A 21,577-nucleotide genomic window follows, 5' to 3' on the forward strand; every position below is an offset into this window, starting at 1 on the left:
AGGACGGCTCCCCTGTGCCCTTCAGAGGGTCCCCAGTCAGTGGTGTTTCCTTTCTCGGCTTCTGAAAGCTCTGGAGTGTCTATGATGCTCTGAAGTGGTAGATTTTCAGTCCCCTCTCTGGTCCATGAGAAATGGGTATTCTCCCTTCTCCTGAGAGCACAGCATTTACTCTGTAGGTCGTGAAATTGTTTTGTCCTCAGCTGTAGTATTCTGTCTTCACAGACCCCAAGCCCAATTCACTGGGTCTAAATATTCTATCATTTCTGGTGAATAGGTTATCAAGCCAGAAAGCCAGACGTACTCTCTAATTTGGATCACGGAGAACCATGGATGATGGAAGATGAAATCCACTGTCGAACCCATTCAGGTGAGTGAGAGACCAGCAAGGTGACACGCGTGGAAATCACACTATAGTTGGTCAGAGAAGAGTCACAGCTGTGAGGGGTTTGGACGCTGGGTGAGCAGTGCCTCTGTGCATCTCTCTCCCGATGTCAGACCTCTTTTTCTTTGTAGGAGTTTAGAGAAAAATATGTCCCTTCTTAGGGAAGCCTCTTGTCTTTTCCGGGATCTGTTTCTTCTTTATTTTACCCCCATCTTGATTTTTGTTTACATAGTTTTCTTTTTCCTTGGATTCTCATATCTTTTCCTTCTTCTTCATACACTTCCACCTCCTTTTCTATGAAACTCCACCTTCCAAGGCCTCTCTCCAAAGAGAAAACTTTGAATTCCTCACTGTGTTCTAGCTGCTGCACCTTTCTGTCCCACTGGTAATGTTGATTTCCTTTGTCACATTCACCCCATGTTGGCTGCCGGCCCCAAAAGTAAACTGGTCTTCACTGTGCCTTGTCCCCACTCTGAGGTTCTCCAAAGGTTTTGTTTTCCATTTTCTCCAATGATCTTCTAACCTTCAAAGTTTTCTTCATTGTCATAAGCTAAGCTCCTTAGGGTCACTGGAGAAGACTCCCAAATTCATCTCTCCCCAGTGTGCTCCACCACAGACTTGGGACCTATATAACTTACTCACGTTGATGGCAGCTCTCCTGGGTTCTGAATAACTGCCAGGACCCAGGATCATCTTCCCTCCCAGAAAACCACTATAAGTTTACATTCTCCCTTACTCTTATGCAGTAATGCCTGGCCATTCAGGCATTACCTCATATGTTCCCCATCTGCAGAGCTGTCTTACGTAAATGCGTCTGCTGTTCATGATGAATTTTTAACTAGAGACGTTATCTTAACATCCTACGTTCTCAGTTCCGGTCTCAACCTGATCATAACTCTTCCTTATTTCAAATTAATTCCTTTGTGTATTTATTAGTTTTGAACTTTCTTCTCGTTGATTGTAGACCTTACTGTCTTCATTTCCCTAAAATTTTCATTTTTCTTTCCATTGTATTCTGATGACATTTATCCCAGCTAATCAAACTACTTGGCAGTTAAAGTTCTTCTTCTGTCCATGAACTCCATGATATTGACATCATCATGCTCACAAAGAGATATATTTCCACCCTCTTTCTTAAATTCTCCCTAATGTGTTCCATATATGTGATTGATATTTTGATTCATTCCTCTACATTTTTTTGATAGCCTGTTGTATGCTGGAAGGTAAGACCAGTGAAAAACAGTATACATATAGGTCACAAGTTTTTAGTCTAAGAGAAAGGAGTCAAGAAATTAATCAAGTGTTTTGGGGGCTGGTGGTGTGAGATAAAAAAGAATAAAAATAAGCAAATAATATATCTAATGGGTGAAAAGTGCTGTGATAAAGATTAAGTAACATAAATTGTTAGAGAAATGCAAATCAAAACTACAGTTAGGTACCACCTCACACCTGTCAGAATGGCCATGATGAAAAAGTCTACAGGGAGTTCCCTGGCAGTCCAGTGATTAGGACTCCATGCTCTCACCGCCAAGGCCCCGGGTTCAATCCCTGGTCGGGGAACTAAGATCTCACAAGCTTGTGGGGTGGCCAAAAAAAAAAAGAAAAAAGAAAAAATGTCTACAAATGACAAACGCTGGAGGAGGTGTGGAGAAAAGGGAACCCTTCTACGCCGTTGGTGGGAGTGTAAATTGGTGCAGCCACTATGGAGAACAGTATGGAAGTTCCTCAAAAAACTAAAAACAGAGTCACCATATGATACAGCAATCCCACTCCTGGGCATATATCCAGACAAAACTATAATTCAAAAAGATACATGCACTCCTATGTTCATAGCAGCACTGTTCACAATAGCTAGGACATGGAAACAACCTAAATGTCCATTGAGAGATGAATGAATAAACAAGATGTGGTACATATACACAGTGGAATACTACTCAGCCACAAAGAAAGAATGAAATAGTGCTATTTGCAGCAAAGTGGATGGACCTAGAGATTATCATACTAAGTGAAGTAAGTCAAAGAGAAAGGCAAATACCATATTATATCACTTATAGGTGAAATCTAAAATACGACACAAATCAGCATATCTACAAAGCAGAAACAGACTCACAGACATAGAGAACAGACTTGTGGTTGCCAAGGGGGAGGAGTGGTGGGGGAGGGATGGAATGGGAGATTGGGGTTAGCATATGTAACCTATTACATGTGAAATGGGTAAACAACAGGGTCCTACTGTGTAGCACAGAGAACTATATTCAATATCTGTGATAAACCATAATGCGAAAGAACATGAATAAGAATATATACGTATACCTGAATCACTTTGCTACACAGAAGAAATTAGCACAACATTGTATATCAACTATATTTCTGTAAAATTTAAAGAAACAAAACTTTAGTCAGCATAACAGACGAGTAGGTGCTGGGGCTCCTCTTTAGGCTGGGGACACCTCTCAGATAAGGTGCCTCTGAGCCAAGAAATGCGGGAAGTTAGTAGGCTGCTGGGTTAGGAGTTTTCCAAGTAGAGAGGCTAGCGGGTTTAAAAGGCTGAGCCACGAATGAGTTTGAGAAACATTAAGGAGCCTGTGTGGACAGAGCAGAGTGTGCTTTCTGGAAAGTGATGGGTATAAGGCCAAAGAGGCAGTAGCAGTGGGGGCGGGGTGGGGGTGGGGGTAAGATTGGTCACGTATTCCATTTCAAGGAAGCATGATTTTACTCCCTAATAAGATGAGAAAACACGAGGAGAGGACTTCCCTGGTGGTACAGTGGTTAAGAATCCACCTGCCAATGCAGGGGACACAGGTCCGAGCCCTGGTCCAGGAAGATCCCACATGCCATGGAGCAAATAAACCCGTGCGCCACAACTACTGAGCCTGCGTTCTAGAGCCCACAAGCCACAACTACGGAAGCCCACGTGCCTAGAGTCCATGCTCCACAACAAGAGAAGCCACCGCAATGAGAAGCCCGCGCACCACAAGGAAGAATAGCCCCTGCTCGCCGCAACTAGAGGAAGCCTGCATGCAGCAACAAAGACCCAACGCACCCCAAAATAAATAAATTAATTGATTAATTAAAAAAAAACACGAGGAGTTCTTGAGTACTGGAATGACATGAAATAATTTACATTTTTCAAGGAATCCCTTTGGCTTCTGTGTAAAAAGCAGACAGTAGTGGGCAGGGCGGCAAATAGGAAAGCCTTGTAGGAGGCTATTGCAAAAAACATGGTGACAGGGAGAATGGTTGACTGCAGCATGTGTGGAGGGTTCAGAGTTGGTGAGGTTCTGGATATGCTGCATGTAGAGGGCAAATGAGATTTGACATTACGTAAATACAGGCTGGGAGAGGAAAAAATGGATGAAGATTGTTGGTAAGGTTGATACTGAATGCAAGACCGTGTGCCTGAAGCACAGAGAGGTCAAATACTGAAACGTCGGAGTTGGGAGCAGAGAAGGGTTTACTGCCTGACCGTGCCAGGAGTCAGGTGGCTCGTGCCTTAAAAAGTCTGGAACTCCTTGAAGGCTTTCAGCAAAGCCTTTTAAAGGCAAGGTGAGGGAGGGACCTGGGTAGTTATTGCGCACTTCTTGGTGGTGTTGGATTCTTTGTTCTTGCAGCTGTCATGTAAGTCAGGTCATGGTCAGTTCACCATGTTTTTATAAACTTTGAACAAGACAAATGTTATTCTCTGTTCAGGTCAGGTCACGGATGTTCTTGTATATTTCAAGCTATAGACAGCATTCTTTTACAAAATGTACAGAGCCAGCATGACTAAGTACAGGCAACAGAGCACGACGGTTAAAGTGAGGTTAAAGTAAAAGGAACAGATCTGATATGGAGTCAGTTTTGTTCTTCCCTATTACAAAAGCAGAGCAGTTCCTCAAGGGATGTTAACGTTTCATGGCACATGGGTCTCAAGTTCATCTGGGTCTCAAGTTCACATAGGACTTTGATGGTTCTCCGTAGAGGCGATGTGGTGAGTGAGGTCCTTAACTGCAGTCCCTAACTGTCCTTCTCATAAATGTAAAAACATGTTTCCTGCAGCTGTTTCTTCATTTTATCTAATATGATATTAATCCTGCCTAATCTACACACATGCATCAGTCGGTGTCCATATGTGTCCATATATATTCTTTAAAGAATAATTTCCTTACAGATTTGATCATCTAATAACCTATTGTGCTCTATACATGTTTTATACAGTTTCTTTTGTTTCATTTAGTATATTAACTACTGAAATTAGCATGTATTGTGATTCTGCATCTGGAATCTCTTCATTACTGGTTTTGGTATTGGCTCAACTGCTAATGGTGAATTTAGGAATCTGTATTATTCACATACTTATAAGAATCATAGAGTTCAGTATTAGTAAATAGATGCTTATGAGGTAATAGAAAATATGTATTGGTCTCTGCCCCCTGTTTCTAGCACAGAGCTCCTAAAACCCTTGTGATTCCCTAAGTGATTAGAACGCTAGGAACATCTCTGGTTTTAATATTGGCCTTTGACCTCTGTTCCTGACACAGGGCTCCTGAAACTCTTGTCATTTCCTGGGTGACAGGAGTAACTTTGTTCTAGCAAGGTGACTCTGAGTGGGCTACTGGATGAGGGCTGGTCACCAGAATGACCAAGCCATGGTGAGAAGCTTGTCCTTTTTATCCCCACCCCCTGTTCTCTTGAGAAGGGAGAAGGGTTGAAAATGGAGTTAATGATTGATCATGCTTACATGATGAAGACTCCATGAAATCCCCAAACTATGATGTTCAGAGGACTTCTGGGTTGGTGAACATGTGGACGTGCCCTAAGATGGTGTGGAAGCATGGCATCCCTTCCCACATATCCTTCCCTACACATCTCTTCCATCTAGATATTCACCCATATCCTTTATCATAGCCTTTAATAAAGTGGTAAACATAAATTCTCCAGAGTTCTGTGAGCCCCTCTAGCAAGTGAATTGAACCCGAGGAGGGGGTTATTGGAACCTCTGATCTATAGCTGGGTGGTCAGAAGCACAGGTGACAACCTGGATTTGTGATTGGTGTCTGAAGTGGGGGTCGCGAAGTCTTACGGAACTGAGCCCATAACCTGTGGGATCTGACGCTATCTCTGGGTAGATAGTGTCAGAATTGATTTAAATTATAGGATACCCAGCTGGTAGGGCAGAGAATTGCTTGTTCTGGGGAAAAAGTCTCCACACATTTGGTGACCAGAAGGGTCAGAAACGAAATGTTCTGTGTGGGTAATAAAGGAGACTCGCAGGGACGAAGCACACAGTGGAGAAGAACTGGGTTTTTCACTGCACAGGAAGGAAACGAAACTGGGTTTTTCCTTTACAAATGCTCACACATATAGAGATTGCACATGTTTTTACATCAGCTAGAGGAATTAACGGTACATTACCGAAACTTCTTTGAATTTTCAACTTTAGTTGAATGAATGGAAGACTGCACAGTAATGTAATATCTTACTAGCATTCTTACTCTATCACACCGTGTGAAGGGAAAAAACCCACTAATTTCCCATATGGCAAAAGTGAGCAGAATAATTTCCTTTACATTTTTCCATATTACCCAAAGGACATCACTTCGCTAAATAAGACCATGTTATGACAGGAATCCCAGACATGATGACGTGGCTATGAAGTTCACATGGGAGGAGTGGCAGCTCCTGGACCCTGATCAGAAGGACCTGTGCCGGGATGTGATGCTGGATAACTATAGCAACCTGCTGTCCGTGGGTGAGGACGGCTCCCCTGGGTCCCTCAGAGGGTGCCCGTCAGTGGCCGTTCCATTCTCAGTCTCTTAACTCTTCAGACTAACTGCATTCCTCTGCAATGGTCGAGTCTCAGATCCTTCTCTTACCCCAGACTAGAGGGTATAATAGCCCCTCTCCTGAGAGAAAAGCCTTGAGGTTACAGATGTGAAACCTGTTTATTCCCTCCATGTACCATTATCCCTTCCTGCCGTATCCCAGCCCAGTTCGGTATGTCTAAGTCTTCTATCATTTTTCATGAACAGGGTATCAAGCCAGCAAACCAGATGTTGTCTCCAGGTTGGAACGAGGAAGATGGCCAGTAGAAGATGACTGCCACAGTCGAATCTGTCCAGGTGAGTGGGTGAGACCCAGCAAGGTGGGCAGCCAGGGAAGTCGTACTCTGGTCAGGAGAGAAGGCGTCAGAGATGTGATACTGTCTGAGGAAACATAAGCAGCCCTACCACGTACCTCTCTTCCGGTGTAAGAACTCTTTTTCCTTGTAGAAGTTAAGAGGAAAATATATCACTTTGTTCTCTTTTGAGATCTGATCCCTGTTTATTTCATATGCATCTTGTTTTTCTTTAAATAGTTTTCCTCTTCCTAGGATTTTCAAATCTCCCTCTTCTTCATTCACCATCACAGGATCTCTGTGTTACCACTTGTCTTGCTGTGAAATTCCACTTTCCAGGCCTCTCTGGAAAGAGCAAACTTTGAATTTATCACTCTTCTTACTACTGTACCTTCTTCCTGCCCAGCTAGGAAATAATGATTTCCCACCATAACATCCAACCCCACCTTGGATGCTAGAAAAGATGTTTTTACCATGCTACATGTTAGAACTAGGTCATAACTTCTGTCTGCTTCAAATAACTTCCTTCATAGTTTTGCTAATTCAGATTCTCCTGTAGTTCTTAGATGTTATCATTGTATTTATTTTCCTAAAGCTTCTGTTTTCACTTTATATTTTTTAACAGTTTTATTTAGATTTAATTCATATAATATCAAACAATTTATCCATTTAAGTTATATAATTCAGTGGTGTTTTATCATATTCACATAGTTGTGCAACCATCACCACCATCAGTTTTGGAGTATTTTATATGTATATATCCTTCTAGTAGCCTTTATTATTATAGCTTTGCAGTAAGCTTTGAAATTGGAAAATGTAAATCCTCCAACTTTTTCAAGCCTATTTTGAGTATTGTGGAGCCTTTGAATTTCCATCTGAATTTTCGAATCAGCTTGTGAAATTCTGCAGAAAAAAAAATTTGCCTGGGATTTTGATAGGGATTATATTGAACTGTATGTCAATTTGGGGAGTCATTCCATCTTAACCATATTTAGCATTCTGTTCCATGATCATTGAATCTTTTTAAATCTAATTAGGCCTTTAATGTCTTCCACAATGTTTTTTTAACTTTCAGAATATAAGTTTTGTATTTCCTTTCTTAAATTTATTCCTAAATAAATTGGTATTCTTTTATATTATAGTAAACGGAATTGTTTCTTGATTGCATTTTTAGATTATTCATTGCTAGAATGTAGAAATAAAATTGATTAATTTCTTGTCATATTCTGATGACACTTAGTCCCAGTTAACCCTGTTTCCTGCCATATGTGATTACACTTTCTCTTTCAATGATCCCGTGATATGATATCATCTTGATTATAAAGAGTAAAGAGTTTTTGTCCTCTCCTTTTTTTTTTTTTTTTTTGGCTGCGTTGGTTCGTAGCTGCGGCATGCAGGATTTTCCTTAAGGCATGTGGATCTTTCATTGCGGCACATGGCTTCTCTCTAGTTGTGGTGTGCAGGTTTTCTCTTCTCTGGTTGTGGCACGTGGGCTCCAGAGCATGTGGGCTCTGTAGTTTGTGGCACGCGTGCTCTCTAGTTGTGGCGCTTGAGCTCAGTAGTTGTGGTGCGTGGGCTTAGTTGCATGTGGGATCTTAGTTCCCCGACCATGGATCGAACCCGCGTCCCCTGTATTAGAAGGTGGATTCTTTACCACTGGACCACCAAGGAAGTCCCCTAAGTATTCTTAATATGTTCCATACATATGATTGCCTTCTGCAATTGATGTGCTAGCTTTACTCCTTTAAAACTTGCATTTCGAGAGCCTAATAGCATAATAGTTTTGAAGCTAATAGCAATACAAAAGAGGAAAAAAATATATATCTTGTCCCTTCACACAGAGTACGTTCTAAATTGAAATACTCTATAATGAATAATAAACAAATGCGTAACTAACATGTCTTAGTGTAAAAATTGCTGTAAGGAAAATTAAAGCAGCTAATGGAAGAGTGGGTGTTGGGGCTTGGAACTGACCTTTTAGGAATGGGAGTGGCAATCTGATAAGGTGCCTTTGAGCACACTGATGAGGGATATGAGTAATCTTCCTGGGTGAGGAGTTTTCCAAATGTGAGACAGTGGGAAGTTGAAAGACCTGAATCTGGAATGTGTTTGAGGAACTTCGGGGAAACTTACATGGGTAGAAGGGAGTGAACAAGAGGGAAAATGACTAGAGTTAAGGGTAACAGGGTAGTAGCTGCGGGTTTTGGTACATAGGTCACAAACTGCCTATCAAGGGCATTCAAGACCTTGATTCTTTTCTGAATAATTTGAGAAAACAGGATTTTGAGTAGAAGAGTGGCATTATACAATTTTTATAGTGGATCACTTTGCCTACTTTATAGAAGGTAGGCATTATTTGGGAGGGGAATGTACTTTTATACTCTTGGTTACAATGTGTGACAATAAAATAATACAGATTAAAGTCATCAAAGATCAAATGTGCATGGGAAAGACTCCAGGAGAGGCTGCACACAAGGTTCCCGGTTGTCCTCTACCAGTGGAGTCATGTGAACAGTGCTGAATTTTCCCAGCAATGATGTTTGAATGTTTGACAACACGTGTGAAGTGTTGCCTACCAGGGAAGCTCACCCAAGCCTGCTGTCTCTAGACCCCAGAATCAGAATGTTAGTGTTGTCCAAAGCCTCAGGCATACAAAAAACGGGCATCTACCACAAATCACATTGTTAGTATAAACTGTATGTTATGGCTTCAGACCTCATGTCAAAAAAGATACTCATATTAGGCAGCATATCAGGGACTCAGAGGTTATCTTCCAGTCATCAGTCATGGCCACTCATTTCTTTGCAAGATGCAGGGATGGAGTAACTGCATACCAACGTTCCTTTTTTACATAGGAACATAGGGTATGTTCCAGCTAGACTATTAGTTGGAATCTTTGTTACAGAAGCTTTCTTCTAAATTTGAGGTTAGTTGGGATTAGCAGATGTAAACTATTTTATGTAGAATTGAATAAACAATACAGAAGCTTTCTTCTAAATTTGAGGTTAGTTGGGATTAGCAGATGCAAACTATTTTATGTAGAATTGAATAAACAATACAGCACAGGGAATTATATTCAGTATCCTGTAGTAAACCATAATGGATAAGAATATAAATATATATATTTATGTATGTATAAATGAATGACTTTGCTGTACACCAGAAACTAATACAATATTTTAAATCAGCTACACTTCAATAAGAGAAATTCTAAAATATTCAAATTAGTGCTTTGGTAGAGTTAGGTGAATGGTGGTCTACAGAATGAAGAAGGATGGCAAGATGTTAGACTATGATAACCAGTCTTTCAGTAGTCTGTCACACTTACCTTGAAATCAGATGCTGAGGATCCACATCTTACTCATCATTGTATTTTGTTCTATATACCTGGATCTTCAGGGGACCCGTGATCACAATACTCAATGTTTGGTTCTCTTAGGTGGGCTTAATTGGATTCCAAACTCTACATGTTGGAATGGCTAAAGCCTTGGCCCTGTGCCTTCACCTTTATTCTACATGTTTCTAAACACAGTCTCATCCAGTTCTCTATCTTTGAATAATGTATATTGATGATATCCACATTGCTATTTTCAGATAAAACCTTTTTAAAGATTTATATATTCAACCTGTTCATGTTTATATAGTACTTGGGTATGTAATAGTCATCTTTTTTTTTAAATTAATTTATTTATTTTTGGCTGTGTTGGGTCTTCATTGCTGCATGTGGGCTTTCTGTAGTTGCAGAAAGCGGGGTCCACTCTTCCCTGCGGTGCACGGGCCTCTTTTGTTGTGGAGCAGAGGCTATAGGCACATGCTTCAGTAGTTGTGGCACATGGGCTTAGTTGCTCTGTGGCATTCGGATCTTCCCAGACCAGGACTTGAACCCATGTTTCCTGCATTGGCAGGTGGATTCTTAACCACTGCACCCCCAAGGAAGTCCCTGTAATAGTCATCTTAAACTTTGTTTCACAATGCGTGCTAGATTTTCCTCTCATTCTGGACTTCAGTAATATTCCTCACATTATTAAGAGGCATTCCACCTACCCAGTGGCTGAAACCACATAATTCGTGGAATAATCCTTGAGTCTTAACCTCTTCCATGCTTCTCCCATTAAGTCCATCAGTGAACCTTGTCTTTTCTTTGAACATATCCAGATTTCCTCCACCTCTTACATATTCATTGCTCCTTTAACCATGATTCACAGACTGCAATTGCCTTCTTTATTCCTTTGCTTCGGTGGTCTGTACCTAGAATTAAACCTGGGTGTCCTAAATTTTGACTCATTTCTGATACTATCTATGTGGAAATAGTGTCAGATTCTACAAGTTAAGGGTTCAGTCCCACATGGTTGTCCCAATGTCAGATGTCAATTGGAACTGCAGATTGTTACCTGTGCTTCTGACCAACTGGCTGTAAGTTGGAGGTTCCCATGACCCGCTTCTTGGGTTCAGTTAATTTCCAAGGGTGGCTCTGAGAACTGAGAAACATTTACTTATGTTTATAACCAAGTGAAGAGGTACAAGGTCCGAAATGAAGAGGTACAAGAAGGCAAGGTCTGAAGGATTCCTGAATGCGGGAGCTTCTTTCCCCAGAACTGGGGTGCACCACCCTCCAGGCACATGGATGTGTTCACCCATCCAAAGGTTGAGCAAATTTTGTTAAGAGTTCTTATAGAGCTTTAATATCTAGGCCCTCTCTCCTTTCTCAGAGGCCAGTGGGTGGAGCTGAAAGTTCCAACCTTCTAATCACTTAGTCTTTCTGGTGGTCAGTCCCATCCTGAGGTTATGTAGGAACCCTATGCTAAGTCACCTCATTAGCATCCTAAACACTTAGGAAATTACAAGGCTTTAGGAGCTCTGTGGAGGAAGACCAAATATATTTCTTTTTATACCACACATAGAATTGTCACTAAATAGTTACTTCACATGAAGGCAATATTTGAAACAGTTTTCTTCCAAATTAAGATTATGAGAGATTGCGGAATGATTCCTTGTTCTCTTCTTTCCTAGAAATCAGGAAAGTTGATGACCTTCTGCAGCATCACTTGACAAATCACAGCATTCAAAATACTGTGGAACAATGCTGCGAACATAATACATTTGCAAATATTGTTAATCAGAGCGAAAGTCATTTCCTGTTAAAGCAAAATTGTGATATGTTTGACTTAACTGAAAAACCTTTAAAATCAAATATAAGTTTTGAAAACCAGAAGAGAAGCTGTAACATAAAGAACTCTGCTGAGTTTAATGGAGATGGGAAATCCCTTCTCCATGCTAACCATGAGCAATCTTTTACTGAAATTAAATTTCCTGTAAGTGCAAAACCCATCAGCAATAACTCCCTGTCTAGTAAGCAACAGAGAACTCACAACATAGAGAAAGCCCATGTATGCAGTGAGTGTGGGAAAGCCTTCTTCAAGATGTCTCAGCTCTTTGATCATCAGAGAGTTCATACTAGAGAAAAACCTCATGGATGCAGTCTGTGTGGGAAAGCCTTCTCCAGAAAAGCCAGGCTCACTGAACATCAAAGAACTCATACCGGACTGAAACATTATGAGTGCACTGAATGCAATAAAACCTTCTTCAAGAAATCGCAGTTCAATAAACATCAGAAAAGTCATATGGGAGAGAAACCTTACACATGTAGTGAATGTGGGAAAGCATTCACCACAAAGTGTCTGCTCATTTATCATCAGCGAACTCATACAGGGGAGAAGCCCCATGGATGCAGTCTGTGTGGAAAAGCCTTCTCTACAAAGTTCAGTCTCACTACACATCAGAAAACTCATACAGGAGAGAAACCTTACATATGCAGTGAATGTGGAAAAGGCTTCATCGAGAAGAGGCGTCTTATTGCACACTGTCGAACTCATACTGGTGAGAAACCCTTTGTATGCAGTGAATGTGGGAAAAGTTTCACCTTGAAGAAGAGTCTTATTCCACATCAGCGAACTCATACTGGAGAGAAACCCTATACATGCAATGATTGTGGAAAAGGCTTCACCTTGAAGAACCCTCTCATCAGACATCAGCGAACTCATACAGGAGAGAAACCCTATGTATGTAGTGTATGTGGAAAAGGCTTCACCATGAAGGGTGATCTCGTTGTACATCAGCGAACTCATATTGCAGAGAAGCCATTTATATGCAGTGACTGTGGGAAAGGCTTCACTGTGAAGAGCCAACTGATTGTACATGAGCGAACTCATACCGGAGAGAAACCTTACGTGTGCAGTGAATGCGGAAAAGGCTTTCCAGCCAAGGCCCGGCTGATTGGACATCAGCGAACACACACAGGAGAGAAACCCTATGTATGCAGTGATTGTGGAAAAGGCTTCATTCAGAAGGGCAATCTCATTGTACATCAGCGAACTCACACAGGAGAGAAACCCTATGTATGCAATGAATGTGGCAAAGGCTTATCCGCGAAAAGGAAGCTCGTTGCACATCTGCGAACTCATACTGGAGAGAAACCATATATATGCAGTGAATGTGGCAAGGGCTTCACCGTGAAGAGTACTCTGGGTACACATCAGCAAACTCACACTGGAGAGAAACTGTACAAATGCAACGAGTGTGGTAAAGCCTTTAGGAAGAAGACATGCCTCATACGACATGAGAGATTTCACTCAGGAAAGACTTCTTTGCATGTACTGAATGTGGAAAATTCTCTTTGTGCAAAAATAATCTCATTACCCATCAGAGAATTCACACAGGAGAGAAGCCATATGAATGCAGTGAATGTGGGAAAACCTTCACCACAAAGTCAGGGCTCAGTGTTCACCAAAGAAAACATACAGGAGAGAGGCCCTATGGATGCAGTGAGTGTGAGAAAGCTTTTGCCCACTTGTCAATCCTTGATAAACATAAGAGAATTCACAGGTAGTCACTTTGGGGAAGCCTGTTGCCGGTTGTAGACCCTCAAAATAATAGTATGCAGAGAAGAATCACAATGCAAAGAATGTGGTATTATCTTTAGTGATCAAGTACCTCATATTTTATATTGATGAAAAAATTTACAAAACTACTTGGATACAATCAGCCTTGGTGAAAATATTTTAGGACATTCTATGTCTAAAAAGTATATACTGAGATAAAGCCTATGAGTGTGAAAGACTAGGAAAGCCTTCAGTGGAAATAAACCCTATCATATGTGATCATCATAGAACATGAATGAATGAATGTTTCTAATTGGTAGAAGTATAATTGTGGAAAAGCCTTTGCCCAGAAGTAATACCTCAACAGATGTCAGTTATCACTAGAGAAATACTTTCCTGTGGCAATGAATATAGCAGGGTTTGCAGCAGTAAATATTGCTTTATCATTTGCCAGGAAATCCATGCAGAAACCCATTCTATATGGTGGACGTTAACAAAATATCAGACAACTTAATGAAGGAAAGAAGCCTTGGGGAAATGATGAATGAGAGCATTCTGTTACAAGTCTTAAGGGATACTACACCTCACAAGCAACTGAAGGATACCTTCAGCCATATTTCTAGTTTCCTTGTCATTGATCTTATAAATTTTACATAGTGGCAGTTACTCTCAACATGGATTGAATTTGCATTATTTAAATTTTGCATTTCTTTGGTTCCAAGTTTGTGTTATTTCAGAATATTTGAAGTACTTCAAAATGAAAAATGTACTCGTTTCTTAAGTATAACAACAGATCTGGATGTGTTTAACCAAGTTTGTAAGTACCATCAGCGGGTTTATAAAATTAATATAAATGTGATGTTTTTATAACTTTTAATTTTGAAGTAAGTTTAGAATCACAAAAACAAATATTCCAGAGATTTCCTAAATGCCCTTCAGCCCACTACTCCCAAAGGTAAAATCTTATAATAACCACACAGTTTACTGTGTGGTTATATAAGGTCAAATAGAGGAAAGTGAAATTGTTACAGTGCTGTTAACTACAGGGTTTATTTCGATTGCACCAGTTTTAACATGTAGTAGTTTTTGTTTGGTTTTTATATATCTCCTTAAGAAATTTCATCACATATGTAGGTTCCTGTAACCAACACCCCAGTAAAAATTTAGAATGCTTTGTCAACACAAACTCCCTCATGCTACATCCTCATAGTCACATCCTTTCCCTGACACTAACCCTTGGCATCACAGATCTTTTTGTATCCATAATTTTGTCATTTATAGAATATTAGAAAAATAGGGCCTCCCTGGTAGCGCAGTGGTTGAGAGTCCGCCTGCTGATGCAGGGGACACGGATTCATGCCCCATTCCGGGAAGATCCCACATGCCGCGGAGCAGCTGGGCCCGTGAGCCATGGCCACTGAGCCTGCGCATCCGGAGCCTGTGCTCCACAACGGGAGAGGCCACAGCAGTGAGAGGCCCGCATACAGCAAAAAAAAAAAAAAAAAAAAAAAAAATCATTTAGGATATATCCTTTTGAGGTTGACTGTTTGACCTTGTGAAATTGTAGAAAACAGACATATTGGTCTCTGCCCCCAGTTTCTGGCACAGAGCTTCTAAAACCCTTGTAAATTTCTACATAAGAGTGTGTGGAGCATCTCTTATTCTATTGATGTGATTCTGGGTGGGCTCCTGGATGGGGGTTGGTCAACAGAGAGATCCAGCCATGATTAGAAGCTTGGAATTTTCAGCCCACTCCCCATCTTCCAGAGAAGGGAGAGGGGCTAGAACTGGAGTTACTAATTAATCATGCCTATGTAAGGAAGTCTCCATAAAATCCCAATAGTAGGAATTTTGGAGAGCTTCTACATCGGTGAACACATTCAGGTATGGGGAGAGTAACACACCACAGCACAGGGACAGAAGCTCCTGTGCTTGGGACCCTCCCACATCTCGCCCTATTTTTGTCATTTAGCTGTTCATCTGTATCCTTTATCATATACTTTAATAAACTGATAAACGCAAGTGTTTCCCTGAGTTCTGTGAGCCATTTAGCAAAACTAATTGAACCCAAAGAAGAGGTTGTGGGAATCTCCGGTTTGTAGCCAAATCAGACAAGTTGTAGGTAACTTGGGCACCTGCTGCGTGTGATTGACATCTGAAGTGGGGTGGAAGCAGTCTTATGGGATTGAGCCCTTAACCTGTGGGATCTGACACTATCTCCAAGTAGACAGTGTTAGAACTGAGTCACAGTTAAGGATCCAGTTGGTGTAGTGAAGAATTGCTTGGTGTGGTTAAACGCCCCACCCCCGATATTTGGTGACAGACGTGTCAGAAGTGTTGCGAGTGTGGCAGTAGCACGAGTAAAAGAAATACAACTATGGATTTTTCCACTATAGACCTCGAGTAAATTCAACCTTGGATCCATCCAGAAGGTCTCTGCACATCCTTTCTGCCACAAGAATATCAGAGTTCATGCAACTGGCCGTACCCAAGGTATTCCTGCCTAAGGGTTCAAGGGCACCATCAGTTTGCTGGTTTTGCCCAAACTGATGACTGAAATGCATCTCATACCACGTTGGCCTTGGATAGGTGCCGGCCCCTGAAAATTTAATTTAGCTCTATGCCTGTGACCATTTCTTGCAAAGACAGGAAGGCAGTGGGGTGCCCATAAGACATTTCTGTGTCTTCCCACCCAGCCAAGTGATAGCAGCCGTTAAAGCTGCTCCCGTCCTAAATGCCAAAACCTCTGTGAGGTCATGGAGCCATGTGATGTCATAGGACCTGTGCACGGCCAGAACTCGGACTTCTGAAGCTAACCCAGAGCCCTCGCCAGACACACTCCTCCCAGGCGCTTGGCTTCCCTAGCAACAGCTACAGAAGCACTTCAGAGAGAACACATCACAATCAGAAGTGGTTTTAGACCGGGTTCAGCCTTTGGCAGCTTCCAGAGGAGTATTCAGAGGCTCAAGATATGCTGAGCCTGATTCTGGGTGAGGATCCCAAGTGAGGGGCCTTTGGGGTCGGTGAAGAGGAATGCGTGTCAATGACTGTGTTTGGGGTCTATTTGGGTTGAGTCACTGAGGAATCTGGGCGTTAGTGATGGAGCCTTAAATTAAGGCTTAATATGAAGTGTTTAATGATTGAAGGTCCTGTTGGTCAGGGTTTAGGGTCTATATGTTAGGTCTGCAAGATTCGTTAATTGAAAACTGGATGGAAGGTGTGAAACCAATGAGCACTGCCTCTCCCCTAGGTTAGCGATTTAATATCCAGCTCATGATCTGGAGAAGCCTGGAATTGGGGGAGGAGTGTCAATGGGAAAGAGTGTCTGTGGTAAATTTCAGATTCAATTTGAGGTTAGTGTTGTTTAGGGAGTACAGAGTTTGTCTGTGTTTGAGAGCATAGGAGTCGGGAAGTTTTGAGACCCATAGTCCCAGGCTAGTGGGTGTTTAGAGGCTCAACCTTTGGATCCTTCCCCAAGGTTCCTGTTAAAAATTTGTCTCCTGGGCTTCCCTGGTGGCGCAGTGGTTGAGAGTCCGCCTGCCGATGCAGGGGACACGGGTTCGTGCCCCGGTCTGGGAAGATCCCACATGCCACGGAGCGGCTGGGCCCGTGAGCCATGGCCACTGAGCCTGCGCGTCCGGAGCCTGTGCTCCGCAACGGGAGAGGCCACAACAGTGAGAGGCCTGCGTAATGCAAAAAAAAAAAAAAAAAAAAAAAAAAAAAAATTTGTCTCCTACATACACTCTTCTCATTGTCCCCACAAAAATCAGAATAATGCACCGTGGTCAAGTGGTGTGTATAGGAATAAAGACAGGATATTTGTTCATTTTACTGCAAATTTACTCTTGGGCATTTCCTTTCAGATTTCTTTGACACAAGTAAGAACAACCATTTTCCTGAATTCTACTCCTCAATGAGAGCCATTTCATTGAAAAAAAATTTTTTTCAGACTACTGTTCTAAAACTTGGGATCATCTGTATAAACATACATTCAAGAATCTCGCTATCTTCTAGGCTGTATTTTTTGCATTGTGTCTTGCAAATAATAAAAGTTCACGTTATTTCATCTTATAACCAGTATTTCATATTTTCAGGTTTTTGAATTTCAGCAAGTCTGATAATTGGGTACTTGTATCATATAGCTGTTTTTTTGTTTGTTTTGTTTTGTTTTTTGCGGTACGCAGGCCTCTCACTGTTGTGGCCTCTCCCGTTGCGGAGCACAGGCTCCGGATGCGCAGGCTCAGTGGCCATGGCTCACAGGCCTAGCTGCTCCGCGGCATGTGGGATCTTCCCAGACCGGGGCACGAACCCATGTACTCTGCATTGGCAGGTGGACTCTCAACCACTGCACCACCAGGGAAGCCCTCATATAGCTGTTTTAATTTGCATCTCCCTAATAACAAATGATGTAGACCATTTTTTCATATGTTTGTTTGCCATCTGTTATCTTTGATCAAGTGTCTGTTCAAAGTCTTTGCCCATTTTTAAAATTGGAGTTTCTTATTGTTGACTTTTTAAAAATAAATTTATTTATTTATTTTTAATTTATTTTTGGCTGGGTTGGGTCTTCGTTGCTGCACGCAGGCTTTCTCTAGTTGAGATGAGCAGGGGCTACTCTTCGTGTGTGGGCTTCTCATTGCAGTGGCATTTCTTGTTGTGGGGCATGGGCTCTAGGAGTGCAGGCTTCAGGAGTTGTGGCACGTGGGCTCAGGATTTGTGGCTCGTGGGCTCTAGAGCACAGGCTCGGTAGTTGTGGCGCATGGACTTAGTTGCTCCGCAGCATGTGGGATCTTCCCGGACAAGGGCTCAAACCCATGTCTCTGCATTGGCAGGCAGATGCTTAACCACTGCGCTACCAGGGAAGTCCCTTATTTTTGACTTTTAAGGATTCTTTCTATGTTCTGGGTATCAGTCCTTTACCAGTATAGGACTTACGGGATGAAAGTGTTGAGATACTTTTGAGATCCTTTTTTTTTTTTTGCCAATGGACCACTAAGTGTTCCAGCAACATTTGTTGAAAAGTCTATTTTTAAATTTATTTTTGGCTGAGTCAGGTATTAGTTGTGGCGTGTGGGCTCTTTGTTGTGGGCACGGGCTTCAGAGCATGTACGCTCTGTAGTTTGGAGCACGCAGGCTCTCTAGTTGAGGCGTGTGGGCTTAGTTGCCCCATGGCATGTGGTATCTTAGTTCCCCAACCAGGGATCAAACCCACGTCTGCTGCATTGGAAGGCGGGTTCTTAAGCACTGGACCACCAGGGAAGTCCCTGAAAAGTCTATCTTTCTCCTTTGAATAACCCTTGTACCTCCATCAAACACTTGAATATACTTGACGTATGTGGGTCTTTTTCTGGGATCTCTGTTCTGTTCCATTGATCTATGTGTTTGTCCTTTCACCAATACTATTAAAGGTCTATAAGTCTTCAAATCTGTTGATATTAGTTAGCTCTATATGATGGTTCTTTTTGGTCAGAAATTGTTTTGCTATTTTCAGTGGAGATACCTGGCAAATATTACCTTTTCCAGTAGAACAATTTTGTCACTTTGATTTTCTATACCCCTCGATATGATATTAGAAAGGGACTTCAATTCAGAGGTGTCTTTTCCAAAATGCATAACCCCTGTTTAATGAGGAAGAGAAGGTCAATATACAAAATACCTGGGACTTCCCTGGTGGCGCAGTGGTTGGGAATCTGCCTGCCAATGCAGGGGACACGGGTTCAATCCCTGGTCCAGGAAGACCCCACATGCCACGAAGCAACTAAGCCCGTGCACCACAACTACTGAGCCTGCGCTCTAGAGCCCGTGAGCCACAACTACTGAGCTCACGAGCCACAACTACTGAGCCCACGTGCCATATCTTCTAAAAAAGCCTGCGTGCCGCAACTACTGAGTCAGTGTGCTGCAACTACTGAAGCCCACGTGCCTAGAGCCTGTGCTCCGCAATAAGAGAAGCCACCAAAATAAGAAGCCTGCCCCCCACAACCAAGAGTAGGCCCCGCTCGCCATAACTAGAGAAAGCCCATGCACACCAATGAAGACCCAACGCAGCCAAAAAAAAAAAAAAAAAAAAAAAAAAACCTGACCAGTATTCCTCAAAATAATTGAGGACATGAAAAAGAAAAGACTGAGGAATGGTCATGGAGCAGAAGAATTCAAAGAAACCTGATTTCTAAAGGCAGTATTCTTCCCTGGTTTGAATCCTGAGACAGAAAAAGGACAGTAGTGGAAAACTTTGTGAAATCCAAATAGAATCTGTAATTTAGTTGTGTCATACCAATGTTAATATCTCAATTTGACAAATGTACCATGGTTATATAAAATATTCACATGAGAGGAAGTCAAATGAAGGTATATGTGCACTCTTTGTAGTACTTTGTGACTTTTGTGAAAATCTAATATTTTCTCCAAATAAAAGTTTATTTAAAATAGGTATAATCAGGACTTCCTTGGTGGTCCAGTGGTAAAGAATCCACCTTCCAATGCAGGGGACATGGGTTCAATTCCTGGTAGGGGAACTAAGATCCCACATGCCACGGGGCAACTAAGCCCACGTGCCACAACTAGAGAGAGAAAACCCACATGCCACAACTAGAGAGAAGCCTGCGCGCCACAACAAAATGTCCCACATGCCTCAACAAAGATTCCGCATGGCACAGCTAAGACCCGATTCAACCCCCCCGAAAAAGAAAATTAAAGAAAATAAATATTTAAAAAATAAAATACGTATAATCTATATCAATTATATCTCAGTAAAGCTGGAAAAAAATAGGTTTGATCTAGGGACTTCCCTTGCAGTCCAGTGGTTAAGACTCTGTCCTTCCAATACAGGGGTTTTGGGTTTGCTCCCTGGTCCAGGAACTAGCGCCCCAGCCAGTAAATTAAAAAAAAAAAAAAAAGGTTTGATCTAGTTTCATCACTTAATCTCTTATTATAAACATTTCCATATTATAAAATGTTCTTGTATATATATAATTAATATTACGTGGCTGTAATAATATCACAGGTGTAATAATATGGCTGTAATAGTATAATAGGATGGTAACTGGAGTCACATATAAATGTTATGCATTAAAATGGGTATACTTGAAAAATGTAACTGATTCAGTTATGTTCAGTTTATATTATGATCCTCTTATTATCCAGATTCTTACATTATCACTCCAAGATTTGTTGTACTGTTTTTCTTGTATGTCCCAGATATCTCCATTTATTTTTAATCCAGGTTGCTTATAATTTTGCAATTTTAGTTGTTGTGTTTTAAAGAATATTCATACCCTATAAATTTTGTAGTATAAAACAGCAATTCATTTTAACAGCTTTATGGTCGTAATTTACATATAACACTTACCAGTAGTAAGGGTATATAATACAATGACATTTAGCAAGTTTATAGAGTTGTGCCATCACCATGATCCAATATTTAGAAATTTTCATAACCCCAAAAAGTAAACTGGGTATAATGAGAATTTACCGTATAGCATAGGGAACTCTATTCAATGCTCTGTGGTGACCAAAATGAGAAGGAAATCCAAAAAACGGGATATATGTATACATATAGCTGATTCACCTTGCTGTACAGTGTAAACACGATACTGTAAAGCAACTATACTCCAATTAAAATTAAAATAAGATAAAATAAAATTCTATATAAAAAGAAAAGTAACTGGATAGTTGATTTGTTGAGTTTTGAGAACTCTATTCTGAATATAAGTCCTTTTATCACATGTTAAATGTGTCAATATTTTCTCCCAATCTCTGGCTCCACTCATTAGTTTTCTTAAAGTTGTGCTTAAAAATACAAAAGTTTTTCATTTTAATTAAGTCCAATTTATTAGTTTCTCTTTTATGTCTCAACCTTTATCGTCTTGCTGCAGAACTCTTTGGCTAACTTAAACTTAGGTTCATGGAGATTGTCTCCTAAGTTTCATAATTTTACCTCTTATATTTAGGTCTGTGATCTATTTCCAGTTAACTTTTGTGTATGCTTAGAGTTATGGGTCTTAAGTTATTTTTCTGCAAATAGGTATACAATTATCCCAGCCTCTTTTGTTGAGAAGACTTACCCCCATGGAAGTATCTTAGTGTCTTGACCAAATAGCTATTGATCTTAACACTTTTGGACGCTCAATTGTGGTTGTGCCTTTTTCATTGGCTCCAGACCTTTACTGGCCTCATTTTTAGTGGCCTTTCCCCGAGGCTCTAATCCCAGTCAAAATTTAG

General features: G+C 41.1%; 1 protein-coding gene across 4 annotated transcripts in view; it reads left to right on the forward strand.

Annotated features, from left to right (window-relative positions):
- The window catches only part of ZNF615 (zinc finger protein 615), a 42,963-nt gene extending 28,747 nt beyond the window's left edge, over positions 1–14,216 (forward strand). For 3 of the 4 annotated variants that reach the window (XM_027079205.1, XM_027079204.1, XM_027079206.1), the window contains exons 4-6: positions 275–367; positions 6,394–6,483; positions 11,490–14,216. In XM_027079205.1, the coding sequence (XP_026935006.1) occupies positions 275–367; positions 6,394–6,483; positions 11,490–13,396 (2,090 nt within the window). In that variant the 3' untranslated portion in view covers positions 13,397–14,216. The remainder of the gene's footprint in view (positions 1–274; positions 368–6,393; positions 6,484–11,489) is intronic. The other variant, XM_027079209.1, reaches the window with a different exon arrangement.
- Positions 14,217–21,577: the final 7,361 nt, after the last annotated feature.

This window comes from Aethalodelphis obliquidens, unplaced genomic scaffold (genome assembly GCF_003676395.1).
Source record: "Aethalodelphis obliquidens isolate GAN/ISIS:26980383/991018 unplaced genomic scaffold, ASM367639v1 scaffold43, whole genome shotgun sequence".
Classification (NCBI taxonomy): Eukaryota; Metazoa; Chordata; class Mammalia; order Artiodactyla; family Delphinidae; genus Aethalodelphis; species Aethalodelphis obliquidens.